This window comes from Anolis sagrei, chromosome 3 (genome assembly GCF_037176765.1).
Source record: "Anolis sagrei isolate rAnoSag1 chromosome 3, rAnoSag1.mat, whole genome shotgun sequence".
Classification (NCBI taxonomy): Eukaryota; Metazoa; Chordata; class Lepidosauria; order Squamata; family Dactyloidae; genus Anolis; species Anolis sagrei.
Genome location: NC_090023.1, coordinates 257221503 through 257247228, shown reverse-complemented (window position 1 = coordinate 257247228; position 25726 = coordinate 257221503). Strand labels below are relative to the sequence as shown.

General features: G+C 41.9%; 1 protein-coding gene across 6 annotated transcripts in view; it reads right to left on the bottom strand.

Moving 5' to 3' along the window:
- The window catches only part of LOC132770495 (calcium-activated potassium channel subunit beta-2), a 308897-nt gene that overhangs the window by 4080 nt on the left and 279091 nt on the right, over nucleotides 1-25726 (bottom strand). For all 6 annotated transcript variants that reach the window (XM_067466055.1, XM_067466054.1, XM_067466052.1 and 3 more), the window contains one exon: nucleotides 16709-16904. In XM_067466055.1, the coding sequence (XP_067322156.1) occupies nucleotides 16709-16904 (196 nt within the window). The remainder of the gene's footprint in view (nucleotides 1-16708; nucleotides 16905-25726) is intronic.

Here is a 25726-nt window from a genome sequence, read left to right as displayed (position 1 = left end):
CAACTGGACACTATATTCTTGGTGATGTCTGACCAAAGCAGAATAGATCATTACTATTGCTTCTCTCATTTTGGATAGTATACAAGTTATTTCTTTTTCTTTCTTTATTTTTTTAAAGACCCTCCTTGGAGACAGTGCCAAGAAAGGTATAACAACTGGGGAGGAGGCAAAAGAGCTCTTGCTTTATTTCCCAATTTTCTGCCATTGCAGAGAGGAAGACATTAAAAATGGTTCATATATAGGAGTCTCTTATTTTCTACCTTTGCATTCCCTTGCCCACGTTGCCTGTCCCTTTTCTTTGGGTGACAAAACCAATTTTATAAATTTGTAGTTTTAAGTTCAAGTCACTGCAATGCTTGAATTTTGAGGAACAAAGAAGGGGGGCAAAGAAAGGGTCACAACCTCTTCCAGGGAACAAATGCCTCAGTTTGCCTCTTGTAGCTCCATCTTTGAGTGATCTGTAGAAAGTCTATGGACCTCATCACATTTGCTGCTAGAATCTCCATGGATTGTGGCTAATCTGGCAGGGAAAGCATATGCTACTTGGCTTCTTCTAGTTCAATTCTGTGCAACATGAGAAGCTTCACGTGTTGCTGCACCCGTGGTGTATGCCAATTCCACTTCAATTTTGCCATGGAGCCCCACCAAAAGTTGATGTACATAGTGGGATGGGTGCTGGTGGGCTCCGTAGCAAAACTAAAGAGGAACCACCAAATCCCACTGAATTTTACCCTGTCTGGTGAGGTCATAAGATGGATGAAATTGATCTCCAGATGGGTGGCTAGTGCATTTAAAACAAACTTTACCCATCTGCTTTCGATTTTCATATGATTAAGATCTGCATGTAAGAAGAGAGTATGTGTTCTAAGGAGATCCAACAAACTGTTCCATACATTTTACAATATATAAGAGTTCTGTTTTATATCTCTTGTCTGTTCTGAACCCTGGAAGTTCCAGTGTAAGGGGAGTTACAAACAGGGATTAATGATGTGTTTTCCATTTTTTGTTAAATAATTTAAAGATTGTGAACAGCAACACATTATTATTCCATCATACAACAATCACAAATAGTTATATGTATGTGTGTGCAAGAGAGAGAGAAATAAAGGATGTGTGTGTGTGTGTGTGAATGAATGGATGAATAACAATGGAAAGCCACTCTACCCACTTCTTTGTATCCCTTCCCTTTTAAATTGTCTAGTAAAGTCCAGAAAGGGTCACATCAGTACTCTACAAGTGGTTTCTGCTAGCTAATTTCCCAGGGATGTTACTTGTTTCACGTATGCGATGCGTCCATAACAGCTCTACCTTGAATCAGTTTTGCTTCAGCAGTCAGAGTGGCCTGAAAGCTAAAAATAGTTTAATTTCATTCTAGGTCAAGAAGCCAAGAAATACTTTCAAAGGACACTGCATTAATAAAACCAATTTGGGATTCTGTTTGCACAACAGTATGCGTGAGAAAAAGAAATGCCGAAAACCCCAGGGAAGCAATCATAACCTGTAAAACAGCCTGAAGCTGAGAAAGTATTAACTGTACCTGCATTAGATTAAGCAAAAACAGGGAGGATTTAGGTGTGAATATACACAGGCAAAACTCTTGACTATTTCTTGAGCTAATTTAGTAGCTAAGGTAAGGGCCAAAACTAAACACAAAAGCCATAGCCATGCCACATGTAACGAGCACAGATCAGCCTTGTATTGTGAGACTATATGTTTAAGTGGAAGAATGGTGATTAGAATGAACTATTTTTGCTCTTGCTGTTTTTCCCCTCAAAAGTAACCCCAGATGGTCTTCCTGCAGTGGAGGGAAAAGATGCAGATATTTATTTAAATATATATGTATATATGAGTGAAGAGCAGTTGTTATTTATTCATCCCAGGAGCTCTTCTGCTACTTGAAATTTATTTTACTCCATGCACAGCCTAGTGAAATTAAATTGGCACAAACTCCCCACACCCCATCTTAAAATGGCACACTTTGGATCATACTATCCAGGTCTTTTGTCTCTATTATTCTTTGGATATTCCTCTTAACATCTGAAGAAAATTCTAGGAAAATCTGCTCATTGCTACTGGGCTTATTTCTCTTGGTTCCATAAAAGGCTTGGACAACTTCTAGAGCTTGGATGTTTACATTGCCATCTTCTGCTCTGAGAGAGCAAAACCCTCTCCAAAGGCAAAACAAATGCTCAGTGTTTTGCCTTTAACAGGGTTGTTTAAAGCCTCTGGGGGCGCAGTGGTTTAAACTGCAGAGCTGCTGAACTTGCTGTCATCTGATTTCTATTACTTTTACTCAATCTCTGAACTGATGCAGTTTTCTTGCTCTACAAACAATCTGGTGGTCAGTATTAATTTTAAGGGCTATTCAGGAAGGATCGGGTGCTTTCAGGGGGAATATACACAGATCCTCTCTTAGCATATATACGTTTGTTTTTGAATAGAGTGGGTGTGATTTATAAAGAGAGATAGGAAAAAAGAGAAAATTAAATGGAGGAATCAGTAAGGAAAATTTCAACATACTTACCCAGCTGCCTAGAAGTAACATTAAATCCAATTATGTATTCAAAATGGGGTTCAGAACATTTCCTTCTCTGTAGAACAGGGGTTTTCAAACATTTTTTTTGCTGATGAGCAAAAATTTCTCATAGAGACCGAAGAAATCTTAAATTCAATCTTAATCAGGGACATCTAATCACCTCTCAATAAAAGATTGCCCCAGGCACTGCCAGGCCATCAAATGCTAATCAAGGTGGTCAGTTGAAAGATTCACACCTAGCTCCAGCAGACAAGAGTCCTTTGTCCCACCCTGGTCATTCCACAGATATATAAACCCATTTTCCTACTTCCAACAGATCTCACTACCTCTGAGGATGCTTGCCATAGATGCAGGCAAAACATCAGGAGAGAATGCCTCTAGAACATGGCCATATAGCTTGAAAAAACCTACAACAACCCAGTGATTCCAGCCATGAAAGCTTTTGACAATACATTGAAATCTTAGGAGTTTAGTTCTATCTGTCTATGTTCTGTGTGGCATATTACACACTATAAAACACATGGCTTTTGTGCAATTTATTTTCTGTATAGAAAACAGTTCTGCCCATTCAGGGTTTTTTTGTATGCACCCCCCCCAAACAAATAAACAAACAAACAAACAAACAAAACTTGTTTTTGCTCCACAGATCTATTCCTCTGAAACACTTTGGGGAGTCAAATGAAAAAGGGAAAAAGTGGAAAAAGAGAGAAATCATCAAAGAAGAATTCAAACAAATAGCCAACTCCTGTAGGGAAAAGGTCCGCGAGGCTAAAGCACAAAACGAGCTCAGGCTTGCCAGGGAAACAATAAAATTAAAACAACATTAAAAACAATAAAAAGGGCTTCTTTTCTTATGTCAGTAGAAAAAGGAAGAACAAGAAGGCGATAGGGCCTCTTCAAGGAGAAGATGGGGCAATGCTGACAGGGGATAGGGAAAAGGCAGAACTACTTAATGCCTTCTTTGCCTCGGTCTTCTCACAAAAAGAAATCATCTTCAACCTCAGCAAGATGGAGTGGATGAGGGATTGGAGGACATCCAACCCCAAACTGGGAAAAAGTCATCCAGGAATACCTGGCCACTCTAAATGAGTTCAAGTCCCCAGGGCCAGATCAGCTACACCCAAGAGTATTGAAGGAACTAGCGGAAGTCATCTCTGAACCATTGGCAATCATCTTTGAGAGTTCTTGAAGAACGGGAGAAGTTCCAGCAGATTGGAGGAGGGCCAATGTGGTCCCAATCTTCAAGAAGCGAAAAAAGGATGACCCAAACAATTACCGTCTGGTCAGCCTCACGTCGATACCAGGCAAGATTCTAGAAAAGATTGTTAAGGAAGCGGTCTGCAAACACTTAGAAACAAATGCGGTCATCGCTAATAGTCAACATGGATTTATCAAAAACAAGTCATGCCAAACTAATCTGATCTCTTTTTTCAATAGAGTTACAAGCTGGGTAGATGCGGGGAATGCCGTGGATGTAGCGTACCTGGATTTCAGTAAGGCCTTCAACAAGGTCCCCCATGACCTTCTGGCAAGGGGCCCCCATAGAGGTCGTGGTGGGGAGGAGGAGATGCGGAAAAAGGAGACCTCGAATTTGGCCTAATTCGGACCGTTTATCCACATTAACAATTCCCAACCGGTCTCCTAAGGTAAATTGGTGTAACCAGGTGAGCGGGCCCTCGGGATTGAAGGTGGTGCTGCTGAACGCCAGATCTGTCAACGGAAAAACGACCTGGATCCAGGACCTAATCCTGGAGGAGCGGGCAGATCTGGCGTGCATTACGGAGACCTGGTTGGATGAAGCTGGAGGCGTAAATCTGACCCAGCTTTGTCCTCCAGGCTTCTCCGTACAGCACCAACCGAGATCCAGAGGACGGGGAGGCGGGGTCGCAGTGGTCTATAGAGATTCCATCCATCTGACCAGGAGCCCCATCCCGCAGACCACAAATTTTGAATGCGTCCACCTGAGGGTGGGTGACCGGGACAGAATAGGGATTCTGTTAGTGTACCGTCCACCTCGCTGCACTACAGTCTCCCTACCTGAGCTAGCGGGGGTGGTCTCGAGCCTGGCGTTGGAGTCTCAACGGCTTCTTGTGCTGGGGGACTTCAACATCCATGCCGAGACGACCCTCACAGGAGCGGCTCAGGACTTCATGTCCGCCATGGCAACCATGGGGCTGTCCCAACGAATAACTGGCCCTACCCACTGTGCTGGACACACATTGGACTTGGTTTTCTGCCAGGGATGGGAGCAGGGTGGCGGGGTGGAGGAGTTGTCCATCTCTCCGTTGCCATGGACCGACCACTTCCTGATCAGATTTAGGCTCACTGCGCCCCCTAACCTCCGCAAAGGTGGAGGACCCATTAAGATGGTCCACCCCAGGAGGCTTATGGATCCGAATGGATTCCTGACGGCTCTTGGGGACTTTCCCGCTACCTCGGCAGGTGATCATGTCGAGGCCTTGGTCGCTCTCTGGAATGGGGAGATGACCAGAGCAATTGACATGATCGCTTCGGAATGTCCCCTCTCAAGTAACCGAGCTAAACCAGCGCCTTGGTTCACTGAGGAGCTGGCAGCGATGAAGCGAAAGAAGAGGGAACTAGAGAGCGTGTGGCGCTCGGACCCAAGCGAGCCAAATCGAGCACGGTTTGTGTCCTTTCTAAGGGCATATGCCGCGGCAATAAAAGCCGCAAAGAAAACTTTCTTTGCGGCCACTATTGCGTCTGCTAAAAACCGTCCGGCGGAGTTGTTTGGGATTGTCAGAGGTCTTTTGACTCCCGCCACCCCAGGCGGGAGCCCTGACAATTCGGCCACGCGCTGTGAAGCATTTGCTCGGTTCTTTGCAGACAAAGTCGCTTTGATCCGTTCTGGGCTGGACACCATATTAAATGCAGTCTCTGTGGATGTGACACGAGCACCTGCTTGTCCTATTTTGATGGATTCTTTTCAGCTTGTGAAGCCCGAGGATGTGGACAAGATACTTGGAGGAATGAGGCCCACCACGTCCATCCTAGACCCCTGCCCATCCTGGCTTCTGAAGGAGGCCAGAGGGGGATTGGCTGAGTGGGTAACGGTGGTGGTTAATGCCTCCCTTCGGGAAGGCAAGATTCCAGCGAGCCTAAAACAGGCTATTATAAAGCCGCTGTTGAAGAAACCATCACTGGACCCCACTAAATTTGACAACTTTCGGCCTGTTTCCAATCTTCCCTTCTTGGGCAAAGTCATGGATAGCGTGGTGGCCTCACAACTCCAGGTATTCTTGAGAGACACGGATTATCTGGATCCGGCACAGTCTGGTTTCAGACCGGGACATGGTACCGAGACGGTCTTGGTTGCCTTAGTGGATGATCTGCGCCGGGAGCTAGACAGGGGGAGTGTGTCCCTGTTGGTGCTCCTGGACCTCTCAGCGGCCTTCGATACCGTCGACCACGGTATCCTTCTGGGGCGCCTTGCGGAAATGGGTCTTGGGGGCACTGCTTTGCAGTGGCTCCAGTCATTTCTGGAGGGTCGTACCCAGAAGGTGTTATTGGGGGACTCCTGTTCGACCCCACAGCCTTTGACCTGTGGGGTTCCACAGGGTTCTATATTGTCCCCCATGCTGTTTAATATCTACATGAAGCCGCTGGGTGAGATCATCCGGAGTTTCGGGGTGCGGTGTCATCTGTACGCAGATGATGTCCAGCTCTGTCACTCCTTTCCACCTGCTACTAAGGAGGCTGTCGAAGTCCTGAACCGGTGCCTGGCCGCTGTAATGGTCTGGATGAGGGCGAACAAACTGAAATTAAATCCAGACAAGACAGAGGTACTCCTGGTCAGTCGCAAGGCCGAGCAGGGTATAGGGTTACAGCCTGTGCTGGATGGGGTCGCACTCCCCTTGAAGGTGCAGGTTCGCAGCTTGGGTGTGACCCTGGATTCATCGTTGAGCCTGGATCCCCAGGTTTCAGCGGTGACCAGGGGAGCATTTGCACAGCTTCGGCTTGTGCGCCAGCTGCGCCCGTACCTTGGGAAGTCTGACTTGGCCATGGTGGTACACGCTCTGGTCACATCCCGTCTTGACTACTGCAACGCTCTCTACGTGGGGCTGCCCTTAAAGACGGCCCGGAAGCTTCAGCTAGTCCAGCGCGCGGCAGCCATGTTGTTAACAGGAGCAGGACGCAGGGAGCACACAACGCCCTTGCTGTTCCAGCTCCACTGGCTGCCGATTTGCTACCGGGCCCAATTTAAGGTGCTGGTGTTATCCTACAAAGCCCTAAACGGTTCCGGCCCAAAATACCTTACGGACCGCATCTCGGCCTACGAGCCCACGAGGACCTTGAGATCATCTGGGGAGGCCCTTCTCTCGATCCCGCCTGCCTCACAGGCACGTCTGGCGGGGACGAGAGAGAGGGCCTTCTCGGTGGTGGCCCCCCGGCTGTGGAACTCCCTCCCTGCTGACATCAGACAGGCGCCCTCCCTCATGGCCTTCCGCAAGGGCCTGAAGACGTGGCTCTTCGAGCAGGCCTTCAACTGAGTGCTATGTTACTGGAAATGACAACCGGAATGAAATTACGACTACGAGATTGATTATGATTCCATAGTATGACGCAGCGGATTTTTAGTGTAATTTAAATGTTGTGTATTAGTGATGTTAGTTTGTTGTCCTGATTGCTTTGTAAAGTGTCTTTTTGTATTGTACACCGCCACGAGTCGCCCTAGGGCTGAGAGCGGCGGTTAATAAATGCAAGAAATAAATAAATAATAATAAATAATAAATATAAATAATGTGGGCTAGGCAAAACTACGGTTAGGTGGATCTGTAATTGGTTAAGTGAACAAACCCAGAGGGTGCTCACCAATGCTTCCTCTTCATCCTGGAAAGAAGTGACAAGTGGAGTGCGGCAGGGTTACATCCTGGGCCCGGTCCTGTTCAACATCTTTATTAATGACTTAGATGAAGGGTTAGAAGGCAGGATCATCAAGTTTGCAGACGACACCAAATTGGGAGGGATAGCCAATACTCCAGGGGACAGGAGCAGGATTCAAAACGATCTTGACAAATTAGAGAGATGGGCCAAAACTAACAAAATGAAGTTCAACAGTGACAAATGCAAGATACTACACTTAGGCTGAATAAATGAAATACAGAGGTACCGAATGGGGGACGCGTCACTCGAGAGCAGTACGTGTGAAAAAGATCTTAGGGTCTTCATGGACAGCAATTTAAACATGAGTCAACAATGTGATGTGGTGGCAAAAAAGCCAATGGGATTTTGCATCAAAAGGAGTATAGAGTCTAGATCCAGGGAAGTCATGCTACCCCTCTATTCTGCCTTGGTTAGACCACACCTGGAATACTGTGTCCAATTCTGGGCACCACAATTGAAGAGAGATATTGACAAGCTGGAATGTGTCCAGAGGAGGGCGACTAAAATGATCAAGGGTCTGGAGAACAAACCCTACGAGGAGCGGCTTAAAGGGCTGGGCATGTTTAGCCTTCAGAAGAGAAGTCTGAGAGGAGACATGATAGCCATGTATAAATATGTGAGAGGAAGTCAAAGGGAGGAAGGACCAAGCTTGTTTTGTGCTGCCCTGGAGACTAGGACGTGGAACAATGGCTTCAAACTACAAGAAAGGAGATTCCATCAGAACATGAGGAAGAACTTCCTGACTGTGAGAGCTCTTTGCCCCAGAGTGTGGCAGAGGCTCCTTCTCTGGAAGCTTTTAAACAGAGGCTGGATGGCCATCTGTCGGGGTGCTTTGAATGGAATTTTCCTGCTTCTTGGCAGGGGGTTGGACTGGATGGGCCAGGAAGTCTCTTCCAACTCTAGGATTCTATGACAGGAAAGAATTGTGTGAAAATCTCACTGATCTATTATTCTTCCCAGTAGGCTTCCCTGACTGTCAAAAAATCATTTCGAATGAATAATTAGCAATAGTGTTTCATTCCCATGATGAAGCACAGTTTTGCTGTTATTTTTGATTGGATACCGCTGCATACCTTTTACCTCTCCCCAAATGAGAGGCAAATGACATGTTGGTGGTGAGGTCTCCTAGTAGGTGGAAGGCAGGAGTTAAGGAAAGGGTTTGGAAAGCCAGGGTAGTTCTGAAGAGAGGGAATGGCTATTGTTTCCTACCTACCTGCCCAACCATTCATCTAACCATTTGTATATCAATCACTACCTAATATCTATCACCTTTCAACCTACCAGTTCCTCCAAGGAGATGAATAACAGATAAAAACTATTTTGTGCATGTCTGTAAACAAAAGTGTTTATTACAATCAGTTGCGTCCACCCTTATGAATGTGACTGACCATAAAACCCTATCTATCTATCTATCTATCTATCTATCTATCTATCTATCTATCTATCTATCTATCTATCATTACATTCACCTCTAACCATTGAACCTATTAGGCCCCTATAGAGATGTGGCATTAGTAAAAACCTTTCCCCTTTCCTGCATTCACTCTCTTTTTTATTGTCCCTTGCATTCACTTATCACCACTTAAAGAAGATGTACAATAGTTAAAAATCTTTAAAACATTGCACACACATTTAAAAACCACTGAAAGCAACTCTACTGAAATAGTTTTAAAATCACATGTTGAAGCGGCTGCAAGATTTGCAATAACAATAGTGCATTTATGGCCTGAAGCTAATTTCCAAGACAGGCCCTACGAATCACAGTGCCTTCCTACTTGTTTGCATTAGGGTAGACCTCACACTATGCTAGCACAATTTTGCAAAGCAGGCCATTACATTAGTTCGTTATACTTGATGGTTGCTATTATCCATCTGTTAGCTATCATTGGGATCCAGCTCGGGTATCTGATTTCGTCCTATCTCGGGCAATTAAATTTCTACTTAGTGAGGACAGCTGTATCTTTGAGCAACTCAAGGCAGAGGACAAATAGATACATTCTTCCAAATGCCATCCTTTGCTTTCTTCTATTTTTTTTTAAAATCGTGACTCCCAATTTTCAGGGAAAGTGGGATCATCATCATCATCATCATCATCATCATCATCATCATCATCATGCAAAGTCAAGGGACCTCTTGTATCCTTTTCCACGAAGGAAGATTAACAGCCATCTGGAGAAAAGAGCTGTGCATTACAGGGAGAAGTCGTGAAGCGCATAGCAATGATACATCAGTGACACAGATGTACTCCGAGTTCAGCACACAGAACTGCATTCTCCCTCTTTCAATCGTACGCTCTCTCTCTCTTTGGTACATTTATATAATTCAGTGTATTTGCAGCATAAAAGGAAACAGAAGTGTAGCTCAGTTGTAGACAGCATGCTTTGCACGCAGAAAGTCCTGGATTCAGTCCCTTGTATTTCAAAGTGGGGCTGGAGAACACGTGTGAAATCGTATCAGACTTATCCTGGCCAGTTTGGACCCTGGAATGCAAAGTATAGTCTTGGTTTTCATGTAGTCCCCAAGTCTGCTTTTGTGACCCTTGACTATCCTCAGAGATATCTTCCTTCAAACACAAAGGGGTGAATTACTTCCTCTTGAAGTCTAGAAGCCTACAAGAATGGGCAATCCTTTGTGTCCTATCCAAAAAGAGACCTTTGTGCTTGTAAGATGCATATACTTCTCATTAACTTCTCGTGGCCTAATTAAGAGAATGAATTTGATTTTGTTGTTAAAGGCTTTCATGGCCAGAATCACTGGGTTGCTGTGAGTTTTCCGGGCTGTATGGCCATTTTTCCAGAAGCATTCTCTCCTGATGTTTATCCCACATCTATGGCAGGTATCCCTAGAGGTTGTGAAGTCTGTTGGAAATTTGGCAAGTGAGGTTTAGTTATCTTTGGAATGTCCAGGGTGGGAGAAAGAACTCTTGTCTGTTTGAATCAAGTGTGAATGGCAAGTGTGAATCAAGGTGGCCAATTGCAACATTTATACTTGCCTCGAACAGACAAGAAATCTTTCTTCCACCCTGGACATTGCACAGGTATACAAACCCCACTTGTCTAGTTTCCAACAGACCTCACAGCCTCTGAGGATGTCTACCATAGATGTGGGTGAAACGTCAGGGGAGAATGCTATGGAACAGGGCCATACAGCCCGAAAAACTCACAGTAACTCAAATCTGACCTTAAAAGTATCTGATTACAAATGTAGTCATTTGTAATAGATACTTTTAAGATCAGATTTGAGTTGCTGTGAGTTTTTCGGGCTTTATGGCCATGCTCCATAGCATATCTGCATATTAGTAAAAAATTAAGTTAAAATTTCCACCCCAAAAATCTGATCAACATAGTCATGGGTCATTGTAAACACTGTACCTCAAATCTTCTCAAAAATGAAATATCCACTTGTTTGAATGTAGTGGTGAAAGATGAAGACTGGCCCATAGGTGACACTGGCATTGCCCCCTCTCCGTGGAATAAGCCTAGACTTATCCACATATCAAAATCCATAATTTTGGCCTCCAAACATGCCTTTGACTTATATATGAGGTCAATTTATAAAAGAGTATATGCAATAGTTATTTCTAGTCAGTTCTTTTTTCTAATAACTACCAGATGGATGTAATTTCATGAGGAATAGCCGCCCTCCTTTTGCTGTGTTGACAGTAACTTTCCAGTGTATCCTATGCGTATTTCCAATACGTGTTTGGATCCACATTATTAAATAGGAGAATGGGTAGAAAAATTGATACATCAAACATTGAAGAGGACTATGAGCTGTTAGACTAACAAATAACCAGCAGTTGTTGGGGTGATTCCACCATAAATATAGCAGAGTTCCAGAAGTACACTTCATAACCAGCAGAAATGTACCTGTAGTGAAGCTGGGATAAGCTTCTATTCTTAGGATGGCACAGGGTTGCAGAGTCAGAACTTCAGGTTCCAAAATATTTATTGAAGTAAAAGGAAAACATTATAAATAGAAACGGTCTTGGAGCTAACTAGCTTACTATGTCTCATCTTCTAAAGAGGTAAAAGGGTAAAAAGTAAAAATATCCATGCAACTACATTTTGCCTAGAGAGAGAGGCAAAATGCGTCTTCACTGGAAGGAAGTAAAAGGCAGAAGGGACAATGGAGGATGGCCACATGGGCAAGCCCAGGACAATAAAAATACCTTTAAAAAGGAAGTTTCCTCACAGATATTCCATTGCTACATCTTCAAAGGGGGAGGGGACAGTGGCAAGCAGGAAGAGTAAAGACAAATCCCTTTCTGGGAAAGAAAGTATTCAGAGGGATGTGTGAGGAGCAATCCCTCACTCTAATCTTATCTCTGGAGCCCCCGGTGGCACAGTGGGTTAAACCCCTGTGCCGGCAGGACTGAAGACCGACAAGTCACAGGTTCGAATCCAGGGAGAGGCGGGTGAGCTCCCTCTATCAGCTCCAGCTCCTCATGTGGGGACATGAGAGAACCCTCCCACAAGGATGATAAAGCATCAAAAATCATCCGGGCGTCCCCTGGGCAACATCCTTGCAGACGGCCAATTCTCTCACACCAGAAGCGACTTGTAGTTTCTCAGGTCGCTCCTGACACGAATAAAATAAAATAAAAATCTTATCTCTAGCTACTCATTGATGATTGGAGACTTGATGACACAAGAGACTTGCCCAGTTCAGGGACAAAACAACCCAACAAAAATGCACCAAAAATGCATGCAAATTTCTATGCTTGGAAGAGAAAAAAATCTTATAAACTGACATAGGATTGGATTAGCATAAAAAGCTGCTGAGATTCTGAGAAACACAGTAAGAGTTAATCATAGAATTATAAAATCATAGTATTGGAAGGATCTGCACAGGCCATCTGGTCCAATTCTCTTGTTTTAATCTGTTTATATTGATTTTCCTTGCATGTTGCCCTGACAGCTTATGATATAGGAGGGGAGATGGATTTTAATAAATTTATTAAATGAAAAAGTACAGCAGTGAGTCATGAGTTGAGCAAAGAGCTATAATATGGTCTGCCTTTAGCACTGTTGGGATGGGAGGAAATCTTTCATTTTGATAAATCCTTGTTCACGAGGTTTGCTTTTGTTGAAACAGAAATCTGCTTATCGGTGGACAAAAGAACCAACCCATCTTCCTAAAAGGCAATCAAGGAAGCGGTAGAGGTGTGAAAGCTGACAAATGGTCATATTTCTAACTGGAAGTCTTTCTTCAGTCTTTCAAATGCTGGAGCTCTCATCTAGGGAAAAGAGTATCTTTAATACACAGAACTCTTTCAGACAGGCCCAAAGTAGCAGGAGTTCTGGCAATAAAGCTCCTTCGTTTTGCTATTTCTTGTTGCCTTCACATCCATTCTTTTTCAGAGTTTCTTGTAGAAATGTCTGAGATTTGCATTACTACATTTCTTAAGCAAGGTTTCTTAAGGCAATTCTATGGTTTGAAGCACAATTATTTTCCCTTTTTTTTCCTGGTAGACTTACCGTATAAGGTCAAAGTACAAAAGTGCCATTTCAGTGATGCGCTATAGCACTATAATTTTTAAAAAAGGAATAAAGGACAAGAGCTGGAGACCTTTTGTTCTGCTATGTCTTGGAACAAAACATAATACACAGAGGTGGGAGTTAAAGATGGCCCCCTCCCTCCCCGCTTTCAAGAAACAGCTGAAGACGTACCTTTACTCACTGGATTACGAGGAGGAGGAGTAGTAGTTGGTAATACTACCATTATATCTCTGATTAATAGTTACCATCCGTATCCATGCCCTGCTCGCCTCACCAGCTCAATAGATATCTTGAGTAATGATTAATCTATTTGCCTCAAGGAACTGGGATATTGTTGTTCCTATTCGATGTTTGATGTTTTGTCTTATGTCTGTTACAACAGGCTGTGTTTTTTATTTAATTTTAGTTGTTAAGTCATAACTCGTGTTTATATGCTGGGTTGTTTAAATTTTGTTAATATGGATGTATTGTATTCGGGTAGTGAATGTTTGCCTTTTATATTTGGAGTCCCTTTGGAGTACCTGTCCAAATGGATTCTCCCCTACGAACCATCAAGGTTGTTAAGATCTTCTGGAGGGGCCCTGCTCTCGATCCCACCACCTTCGCAATCGCGTCTGGTGGCGATGAGAGATAGGGCCTTCTCGGTGGTGGCCCCTCAGCTGTGGAACTCTCTCCCGATAGAGATCAGATCTGCCCCCTCCCTCCTGACTTTCAGAAAGATGGTAAAATCTTGGCTCTGGAACTTAGCATTCTCAGATTGATGATCGAATCAATAACTGTTCTCCACAAGGTGGATGGTGGTGAATTTGTGATTTACCTTGACGAATTGCCTTTATGTAATTCTTGATCTGCATTTTAATGTGTTTTAATGTATTAATGTACTATGATGTTATTATGCTTTAGTTTATTTGTATATTGATTCTCTGTTGTTAGCCGGCCTGAGTTCCTCCTCGGGGGACGAGAAGACCGGGTTACAAAAGCTTTAAATAAATAAATAAATAAATAAATAAATAAATATGGAGATAGAGTGAAAAATAAAGAAAGTATTATTATTATTATTATTATTATTATTATTATTATTTGAAACACAACAAGATGAGTCCACAGCAAACAAGATCATTCTGCTGGCTGTTGTATTGGATCAGATGTCAGACACTTCTCAAATGTCTAGGACTATGTGATGTATAGACGAATAATGCGTGCATATCCCAGTAAGGTGGCCTTTTGCAGCTGGCAGATGGTTATTATTATTATTATTATTATTATTATTATTATTATTATTATCTGTACCCGCCACGCGTTGCTGTGGCCAATCTTCCCTTTCTCTTTCTCTCCTTCCTTCCCTCTTTTTCTTTTCCTTCTTTCTTCCTTCTCTACCTGTGTCTTTCCTCTCTTCCTTTTCTCTTTGGTTCCATCCCTCCCTCATTTCTTCCTTATTTCACTTTTTTATTTCCTTCTCTCCTTCCTTCTCTACCTTTCTTTCCTTCTCTCCTTCTTTCCCTGTTTTCCCCCCCTCATTTTCTCCTTCCTTCTCCCTTTCTGTGTATATGTGTATTGTGTGCGTATATATGTGTATATGTGTGTGTATATATGTGTGTTTGTGTATATTCTGTGTATGTGTTTTGTGTGTGTATATATGCATATATGTGTGTGTATATATTTGTGTATGTGAGTATATATGTGTTTGTGTATATTCTGTGTATATGTATTTTGTGTGTGTATATGTGCATATATATGTGTGTGTGTATATATTTGTGCGTATGTGTATATATGTGTGTTTGTGTATATATGTGGTTTTGTGCATGCGTTATAATGTATTTTTTATTTTTATTGGCTTTTCAAGTCTCTTCTGTGCTGTTTTTCAGTGTTTTCATGAGTGATGGTCACTCGTTGGCCTGAAAGGTGCACTGTGTCCAAATTTGGTGTCAATTTGTCCAGTGGTTTTTGAGTTCTGTTAATCCCACAAACGAACATTACATTTTTATTTATATAGATTATAAAATGATGCAACTGGTGTCAGAAAATGGCTAGAAAAATTGTCTAAGGATGCACCTATTCTGTTGGAAGCCTTTTGTGGAATGGTATGAACCCTTTAGCAACTCCCAACGCTGCTTCTGACTCTGATACTGCCAGCTAACTTCATAATCGTGCCAAGGTGTTGGCTATGGAGGTGCAAAAAGAGAACATTGCCCTCCGCTAAGAATTTTGCCCTCCGCTAAGAATTTCCTCCAAATTCCTAACAATGCAGAGGCTGGAGGGCTGAAAATCATTCACACAGCCCTATATCCTAGAATATCAAGGCAGAACATCCCACAATATCTGCTTTGAAGTGAATTATATGAGTCCACACTCAGATAATGTGGGATTTTCTGCCTTGATATTCTGGGATATAGAGCTGTGTGGAAGGGTCCCTAGAGAGCTTCTATTTGCTATATTTGCCTTCCCTTCTCATGCTATCTGTCCCCTTGTTTTCCTGTCAAACTCATATTTCTAATCATCAAACTTACTGCAATAGTGAAACTTAAAGGACTTAAGGAAAATGTCATTTTAGGTGGCACAATTTTTTTTTGGGGGGGGGAGGGTTAATATCTTCATTTTGTCTTTACAAGAAACAATATGCTTTCCTAGAAACTTGGTCAGATTTTAAAAAAATTATTTAACAACACATATAGTTGTTGGGTTTTAGTAGGATCACAAAAATATGGAGGTAGTGAGTAAATAACTCAGTTAACTCTAACTAGTAACTCTGTGGGGTAACAAGGGTGTGATAAAATTACATTTCACAAGCAATGCAATAGGCAAGAGTGAAGTTTCTTTCTTGATTTAATGAATTATTTTCAACAGATTTTCAAATTTTACTTTTAAAGGGCATTTTAGACTCACTTTCACTGGAGTCTTCTAAGTTTCATGCCTTCTATCAATCCTTAGGATATTTCCCAAAGAATAACATAGAATAATGCAAAAGCAATAGCGAGAACTAAAAAAAAAATCTAAGTAATTACATTTTCAGCTTCACATAGGTTTGCTTGCTTTGAATAAATGTGCCTGCTTGCATATCGCTGCACAATTGGCTGACATTCTCCTGAATTTGACATTGTGATATTGTCAGAACCCGAAATGTATTTATTGATTGATTTTAGCATGGAAACATTGTGGCAGGAGAAGGTAATGGGTAATTCATTGAGGTCGAAGAGCACAGAATGTGAAGGGAGGTCATAAGAGATGGGGCAGATTATTTTATAAGGAACAAAAAATTTAATATGCTTTCCCAATCATTCACTTTCTGTTGCATTTTTATAACCACGAAGTCTCGAAATGTCCCTTCCAAAATCCATTACTAGACATTGTAGTTAAGGCAGAGGGGCAAAATAGGTGCATTGCCCACTAAATTAGAATTCTGCTCTCCAAATGAAACTTTCCTTCAGTTGTCACATTTCTAGCATTGCAGTAGTTTGAAATGCCAATGGAACCTTTAGAAATATAGTTTAGGCACCCAGAGAAAAGCAATGTCAACAGGGGAATGTGAGCACAGCAAATAGAAGAGTTCCAGATATAAATTATTTCCAGGGCCTCACTTTGCAGTCTTAGAAATATTTGGACTGAAGGAAGATCATCCCACTCGTAGGGGCAGAATTCACATTCATATTTCATAGAATATCAGGTTCTGCTGGAAAGTACAGAGCGGGCACGATCTAACACCACCCTCTCAACCTCTACTAAAGCTGCGTGTTTGCTTTGGAATCAGATTTGGAGTGGGGTTTGTTCTTACCTCTGGATTAATTTTAATTGTCTCCTCTGTGTGGTAAAGTAAGAACTTCTGCCCTGAAGAGGAGACGTTGACATACACTTGCAGGCAGGGGTACTGGGAGATTTTCCAACAGTCTGGACCACAGCTGAACGAACAGTTGAAGGTTTCTGTGATGGAGACGTTGAGGAGTGTGCACTGTGTCTCTTCTGTCCAAACACTGGGGAGGAAACAGAGGTAAAGAGAATTTAAGTGAAACCACACTGAAAAAAAAAGTATTCAAAGGACTTGGAAAGCATTATGAAAAGCCAAAATTGTTTTAAAATGTTTTCCAAGCATTCTTCAGAACTTTTGAATCCTAGCAAGAGCTCTGCCTGCTAAAGAAATAGTAGGCTGAACCACTTCGGGTCTTCCAGATTATGGAATAAATGGTATAACATGTCTTTTCAAAACTATTTTGAAACGATAAATGTAGTACAACCCCTGCATTGTGGGGGAACGTTCCAAGACCCTCTATGGATACCTGAAACCATGGGTAACAGAGAATCCTATACTTGGGTTGGAAGCATACTATAGAAGAGCACTGAAAGACCTAGAGAGGCCCACAACCACTTCTAAGGGGGTGGGGTGGAAATATAGATAAATGAAACTATGGATATGGATTCCACAGATATGAGGCTCATACTGTGATGTAAAATACTGCCTCATAGGTACTAAGTGAGATATAAGAGAAATTATTACATTGCCTTCTGGAGTCTTTCTGAGTACAATTCAACGTTCCAGATCAAGTTTGGATGTTGGATTCCAAATCCAAAGTTCTCTCTTTCAGAGGGGGAAAAAGACATAATAATGGTTTCATAGAAACAGTATGATTTACACTGAATCTGTCCATTTTGCAGGTATATGGAATTTGTATATTTATAGGCATTTGGGAGAACTTTGGGTTTGATCTTTCGGAGGATTTGGTCTGAAAATTACAGCATTGTTTCAAATGGGGAATTCAGAATGCTTGAGGAAACCCTTGGGGAGCTTCAGAGAAGCCAACATTGACCTCAGAGGTCATATATATCCTCTGAGGTTAAGATCTTCTGGGGAAGGCCCTGCTCTCAATCTTGCCCCCATCGCAAGTGCTGTTGGTGGGGATGAGAAATGGGGCCTTCTCAGTGGTGGCTCCTCGGCTCTGGAATTCTCTCCCTAGTGAGATTAGATCAGTGCCTTCCCTTCTGGCCTTTAGAAAGAAAATAAAGATGTGTTGTGGGACCAAGCCTTTGGCCAGTAAAAAAAATGCAGTGCAAGAATAATTATGAAATATGTGTAATGACAATCGGAATGGCTATGGATCATGTGATTTTAATATTTATACTGGAGCTCCCAGTGGTGCAGTGGGTTAAACCCCTGTGTTGCAGGTTCGAATCCGGGGAGAGGCGTATGAGCTCCCTCTATCAACTCCAGCTCCTCATGCAGGGACATGAGAGAAGCCTCCCACAAGGATGATAAAAACATCAAAATCATCCAGGCATCCCCTGGGCAATGTCCTTGCAGACAGCCAATTCTCTCACCCCAGAAGCGACTTGCAGTTTCTCAACTCGCTCCTGACATGACAAAAAGTTAAAATTATACTAGGATTTTTAAAAGCTTGCTTTAATGCTTAAATGTTGTTTATGTCTTATACTTAATAGTTCTAATGATTTTAATTTATAGTTATATGTTAGTGTTTAATTATTATGTTTTTTTCTTTCTAAATTTATGTCGGCAATGAATTTTTGCATTAATATGTTGTAAACCGCCTTGAGCCCCCCCCCCCCCCCCCCCGGTGAGAAAGGCAGTATATAAATATAGTAAATAAATTAATTAATAGCCGGAGGGTCCTACGCTTTCATTCTTAGGTTTCGGTGGTATTGTTAACTTAGGGGATAGGAACCGAGGGCGCCTTGGGCCTAATCTGACTTGTTGTGTGTCCTGAAGAACATCTTTCCAAGATTCTGCCTCTTCTCCAAAAACTTACTCCTTGTGTTCCAGGTATGTCCTTTCTTGTACATAAATAACCTGGTCACAATAAATACAGATATCATATAAGGCCAGTCTTAAAAGCATGATGCTGACCACCAATATGCTTTGGGCCTCAATATTTGAGGGAGAATCTTTCCCTATGTGTGCTTGTTTTAGGACTGAGGTCTGTGGAGATGGGCTTTCTCTGTGTCCTATCAATGAGCTCAATATATAGGGCTTTCTTGGCCATGGCACCTAGTTGTGGAATGCTCTGGACTTGATTGCTTCCAAGGCTAGTTTCATTTAATCATCAAGTGCAAACTTTGCCATTCATTAAATACTTTGGGAGCTATTATATCAAATGCTACAACACATGGTTTTCACCTGTTCTGTTTTGTCCATCATTTTTAGTTTATTCAAATTATTTATTTGAAATATCTTTACATGTCTTTACATGTTGTCATTAATTTTACTTCCCACTATCAAGTTTTTGAAGGCTAAAGATATATGATTGAATGTGAAAGTTAGAATTTTCCATTGTGTTTTCAGTTTCTATGTGTGGTTGTGAAAGCTGAAAAGTGAAGAAAGCTTACAGGAAGAAAATTACGTCTAAAATATAGTGTTAGAGAAGTGTTCTATGGATACAATACACTGTTAAAAAGACAAATAATTACCTTATTTTATCACACAATAGTCACACTTTTTATCCCCCTTTTCAATGGAAAAAAGGGGGATGCGACTATTATGTGATGAAAAAAGGCTATGGTAACACCCTGCTTGCTCACTCACCTGCCTTTCCGGCAGGACACTTTACAGGGCTGAGTCTCAGCTTTCAGATTTAGCCAAGGGAAGTGCCCTGCCTTTCAGGCTGGCAAGCAGGCAGGGGGTGGGCAGGCAGGCAAGTGGGAGAGCCAGTGAATGAGCAAATACATGAGTGAGTGAATGAAAGAAGTGCCATGCCTGAAAGAGGGTCGACAGGTAAGTGAGGGAGCGAAGCAGTACTTTGGGGTGATGAACCAAGCTGCAACAATTATGCAATGAAAGAAAAATACCAAATACCAAAATGGGGATATGGCTATTACGCAGTGGCTATTATTGTGCCATGAAATATTGTAGATCCTAGAGCAAGTCAAATGTGAACTCTCCCTAGAAACCAAACAGACTAAAATGAAGTTGTTATATGTACATGTAGCATGAGAAGATATGACTCACTAGAAAAGACAGTAATGATTGATAAGTTATTAGACAATAGGAAAAGAGGAAGACTGTATTCCAGATGGCTAGACTCAATTGAGGAAACCAGGCAAGCATCTGAGTCAGAAAGACCTCAGCAAGGCTGTTGAGGATAGAGGTGACTTGGAGACCTCTCATTCATAGAGTCATCATGAGTCAAGGTCAATTTGGCGACAGCTGACAACCACAATTAATACTATCTGTATGTGGTTCTAAGATTTTTTTTTGATATAGAATAGAGTATAAATATTTCAAATAAATAATATATAAATCTCCCCATCAGTTACAATGTTGGGTAATGTAGGGGTAGGGCCATAGGGGGAGAAATATTGTTCTGTGACTGGAAATTGGGACTTAACATGGGCTGTGTGTTTTGCATCCATTTGGAATTTGAAGGAGCTCCTCTGAATGGACAGATTAGAAATGAGAATCAGACTGATCACACCAGGGCTTGGGTAAGGCTATATTCACTAACATCATTTGGTTGATGAGAGGCAATCTGGCTCCCGGCCAAAATAGTTCGTCATTCCAGATTCTACTGGCAGTGGTTCTCCAGGTTTCCAGAGCAAAGCATCCCCAGACTTAATTGGAAATGTCAGGGATCAGGCCCTTAGCCAGGATTTTGATTTTTTTTGGGGGGGGGGACTGTTTGCTTGGGGGGGGCTGGGTCTGAGTGAAAGAGGGTCTACCCTAGCAAACCTTTTGTATTGTTACCCCAATATCCCCATGCATATGGGATATATTGAGTATGGTGATCAGATCATGATATGAATAAACATAACAGTTTAAATAATGCACCAGTAAGGCCTTCTCACGGACCACCATGAGAATTGGGGGGGGGGGGCTGAAGCCCCTCAAGCCCCCTGCTCCCCCGGCTACATGCCTGCCAGGGATGGAACCTGGACACTTTGCTTGTAAAACATTGCCTGATTACTGGAATATACTCACTGGTGTACCTAGTTTCATGATCTATTTAATTTCTTTTCCATTCCATTGTTCCTCCTTCTGCACTGCTATTGTAATCTTGGCCAGGTAGTTCATTCTCTGTGGAGTCTTCCTTCCTTACCTTTAGATTGTTCTAGTGAGGGATGTGAACCTTTCTCATGGTGTCTTCTTTCATTAATATACAGCCAAAGCTAAGCAAAAGCAAACACTAAAACATTACAGTTCAAAGGAATAACTTCAAATCATATGGGTAAAATAGAGCAAATCCAAGTGGCATGAAAGCAGTTCCAAAAATTTAAAAAGGTAAGATTCAAAGGCTTTGAGTTGCTCTAAAAAGAGAGCTTTTGCATGGTGCCAACATGATACCAAAATAAGCCCTAGTCATGCTGCACTCCACACTTAGGGGCATCATTGTGTGGTCCCTTGGAAAAGTTGGTTGTTTTGGACTACAACTCTCAGCATTCTCAGACAGCACTGCTAGTGGCCATGTTGGCTATGGGATTGTAGAAGCTGTTTTCCAAAAGCTACAATTCCAAGCTGTATCAAAGTCCTAGTAGATGTAGAGACAACAGCTTGTATGTAGGGGCAAGTAGTTTCCCATTTCTGAGTTGGCTTTCTTTGATCCCTTAGATGCCAACTAAAAAACTTCTTAAAATTCTGTGCACCTTTGTCGTGGATTTTTTAAAGTTCATCTCCGGCAGTTTTTTGAACTGGTGTTGAAAGGATTATGTAAGGGATGGGAAAATATATATATTGTTTTTGCTGAAGCTTCAGTGTTTTGGAAAGAATACTTCACTGCCCCCACTCCAGCTGCACTGAGGGAATAGAACCACTTCCCCTAGTTTTAGGGGAAAAGCAGGCTTTTCTTGATGCCAGTAAGCATTTCTCCAATGTATACCTCCAACTAACTCCTTTTTGTTTTTATTTTTGTTGTTGCTGTTGTCTGCTTTCTGACAAAGTTTGCTTGGCAAAATTTTCCAGAAGAGACTGTCATTGCCTTCTTTTGAGGCTGAAGGAGTGGTGGTTTACCCAAGAGTTTCAAGACTGAGTGGAGATTCAAACCTAGCCTCCAGAATCATAGCCCAGTGTTCAAACACTACACCATGCTGGTTTGTTCATCGGAAAATAATATATCTAATAACTCTGGAACTCATTAAAGACTATTGTCTTCTTTAACAAGTTGGAAGGAAAAAGGCAAAGAATGAATGTGGACAAATTGTGGCAAGGAAAAGAGTTGAGTGACAAAGCAGAATTTGGAGACTGAGACATTGGGACAACCCCCCTCCCCCAATATTAATTGAAACCCAAATTGTAATGCAAGAGTTTGCTTGGTTGTACCACAGCAGGTATTGATTATACTCCTGGAGCATTATCACATATGGTGCTATTCCTGCCGTAGGAGCATCCTTTGGATTTTGGGATTTGCAATTCAGGAAGGGTATTCAGAATTTTTAGCCAAATAGGTGTTGGGCCTCATTAAACTACAAATCCCTGAATTCTACGGGATGTTGCCATGGGAGTTAAAGTGGAATACAGTGATATAACAGCATAGTGTGATAAGGATATTTAGAACAGATAACTTGTGGTTTTCTGGATATTGTTTCAAAAACACTCTTCTCGGGCTCTATCCAGCTTTATCTAGTGTGGCCAGTGGTAAAGGATGATGGGAACTGAAGTCCAACACAATCCGGAGGGCTACATATTCCCCACTCATGTTCTGCCGAAGTTACCATTACTGTTAATTCTCATAGCATTCAAGAGACTATGAATTTCCCTACTCCTTCTAAAAAGCTATCAAACACAAAACTTGTAATAGTTTACATCATGGGAGTTTTGACAGATCCAATTAATTTCAGGTTACTCTGGGGCTTTGATATCCATGGATGGAATACGGGGAAGGGGAAATCACGTGAGTTACAGCATCACCAGTGATTCCGGAGGAGTAATTTGACCTTAACTGTAATTGGCAGGGATGTGTAATTAAGGGTGCCTGAGAAGAGTGATTTTGAAATGTAAATACCGCTTGCTAGGTTTCTAATGAGGTCTTGCTCACCAAAGCATTAACTCTTTCAGAGACAAATTTACTGCACAGCAATTCCAACTGATTCTGGCAGAAACAATGAAAGAAATGTTAAGCATATATAATATGGAAGGAAAGTGAGATCTGGCAGACGAAGGAAGCTGTCTTATTGGTTCATCTAGGACAGCCCTGCACAACCTGTGACCCTCCAAGTGTTTTGGACTCAAACTCTCCGAAGCCCTGGTCAGTTTGTTCAATGGTCAGGAAATATGGCAGCTGAAGTCCAAAACACCTGGAAGGCCACAGGTTGTGCAGGTCTAATCTACATTGCCTACATCAGGGGTCCTCAAACTAAGGCCCGGGGGCCGGATGCGGCCCTCCAAGGTCATTTACCCGGCCCTCGCTCAGGGTCAACCTTAATCTGAAACAACTTGAAAGCGCACAACAGCAACAACAATCCTTTCTCATCAGCCAAAAGTAGGCCCACACTTCCCATTGAAATAATAATAAGTTTATATTTGTTAAAATTGTTCTTCGTTTTAATTATTGTATTATTTTTAAATGTCTTTTTCACTACAAATAAGATGTGTGCAATGTGCATAGGAATTCATTCATATTTTTTAAAAATTATGATCCGGCCCTCCAACAATTTGAGGGACTGTGACCTGGCCCTCTGTTTAAAAAGTTTGAGGACCCCTGGCCTACATTAATTAAAAGGGATTTTCCAAAGCAGAAGTTAGAGTGGTGCTTTCAGTGGAAAGTCGAATCTATTCTGGGAGCTATCCAAGGCACTGAAAACATAATTCCCCATTCAGAACCTTGGATAGTGCATGTGCTCAGATCAGAATGATTGTTACATAGACACTGGGATTCTTTTCCAGGTCTCCCTGAATATTGTTTTCCAACCCTATCTGAAAATCCTAGTATTGAATTTGATATTTTGGTATGCAAAACATGTGTCCTAAGGCTGAGCTTTGGAACATTCCTAACCTTTAGCTCTGAGATTGTAATTTACAACATTATACTACTGTTCTTAGTGGTTGTGGCTATCCCACTCAGTTACCATACCCCATGATAACACCTTTCAAGTGTTCCAGGAACTGGAAGCCAGTCCAAATCAAGGTGTAGGGGCAATTGGACTTTCAATGGAAGAAGCAGAGACTCGGAGGGATATCTGGAAAGTCCAGCAGATGTGGCCTAGAGTTTCTCTAATCAGAACCAGGATGATCTTAAAGGGGCACATAGACTTATGAGTAGCAATACCATTGTATATACTCTGATATAAACCTAGGAATATCAAGTGACCCACAACTGAGCAATTTTAAGGTTGAGATAAAGATTTTCAGCACATTGGATTCCAATAAGCTACATGCAAAATAGAAAAGGTCTGAGGCAGGCATTTACTAATATATATGTCTAAGACTTCACTGTGGTGGGAACATGAGAATACATGTGTCTTTGAAGATGAGCATACATCTTGCAACATTCCAGACCATTATGCGTTTATGGTCCTTCAAGCATGTTCATGTAACATTTGGGGTTGACCTCATAAACTTGCTCACAGCACTCTTATGAGGAAACAGTCAGGGATAGTTTTTTTATTGGTCACACAGCAATATAAAACAAAATCCATAAAATAACAATATCTTTATTGGCCAACCAAATGCACAAAATACCTCATGCAAGCTTCCAAATCTCCACTGGCTTATTCATCAGGCAAAAGATGCCAAAAGCCACACCAGAGAGGAAAAGAAAGTTAGTGACCAATAAAGGTATGTTCTTTGGTGGATTTAAAAAAAATGACAATCTCTAGTTTAGTCACACACAAGGAAGTGAAAGCCTACAAGGGCCTTTAGATGATCGTGTAGCTTGCTGATACAAGGGATATGAAAAAATTGTTCATTTGGACACTCCATTTGTTTTTGCTGTGGATACACTTTTTTTCTTTCCTCATTTGATATGAATCAGACTTGTTCCATTATTTTGCCACTTGCCTGACATGTTACAAACACCGTTGTTGTTATTTTCACTCATTTTTCTCTTTCTTTTAACCATTCTTCTTGCTGCTGCCTACAGTGACAGCAGCAGTGGAACTTAACTGTGGCATCCATCCCCAGAGGCACATTGTTACCTCTGGAAACAATGAAACATCTAGTGGATTCTGGGTAAAAAATGGTGGCATCTGTCATGAACCTTGCTTACAATGCTAAAATAAAGTAGAAGGAAAACTGGGAGGAATTTTTCATTCATTCTGAGGCAAATGCTGACTTCAGATTGATTCAGAATAGGAAGTTAGGCTCACTGCTACTTCTCCAGATCGTTCTGAGGCAAAGAACAAGAGGATGCCCTTTCCGATATCATCCATCTACACAAGACAAGCAGACCAGCATTTCAATCTTACTTCAGCATTGGTTATGGAAGAACACTCTCCAAAGCATCTGAAGCATTAATTTAAGGACTCTAGGACAAAGATGTCAGTGCTACAACATTGCATGTGTTATCTGAAGGGACTATAATATGATTCCACCCCCTCCCAATGAAATTCATAGACATGTGGCTTGAAGATACCAGGAAAAAAAACACACAAATAGGGGTGGCTCTATCTATTATAGTTCCATCCTTTCTCTCTTCAGAGACTGATTGGCTCTAGGATTCTACTGCCAGGCCACCTTAATCTGATTCTTGCAAAACTTCGACATTTGCAGTTTTAAAATGTTGTTCCCTAAATTTCAACCTGTCAAAGCTTTTTTGCTTTGGGAAAGCTCTTGAAGAGCACAGGAATGCATTGCATATCACAGGGCCAAGCCACTTGCTGTTTCATTGGGAAAAGAAGTGCCAAAAAAGTGCTTGGAAAA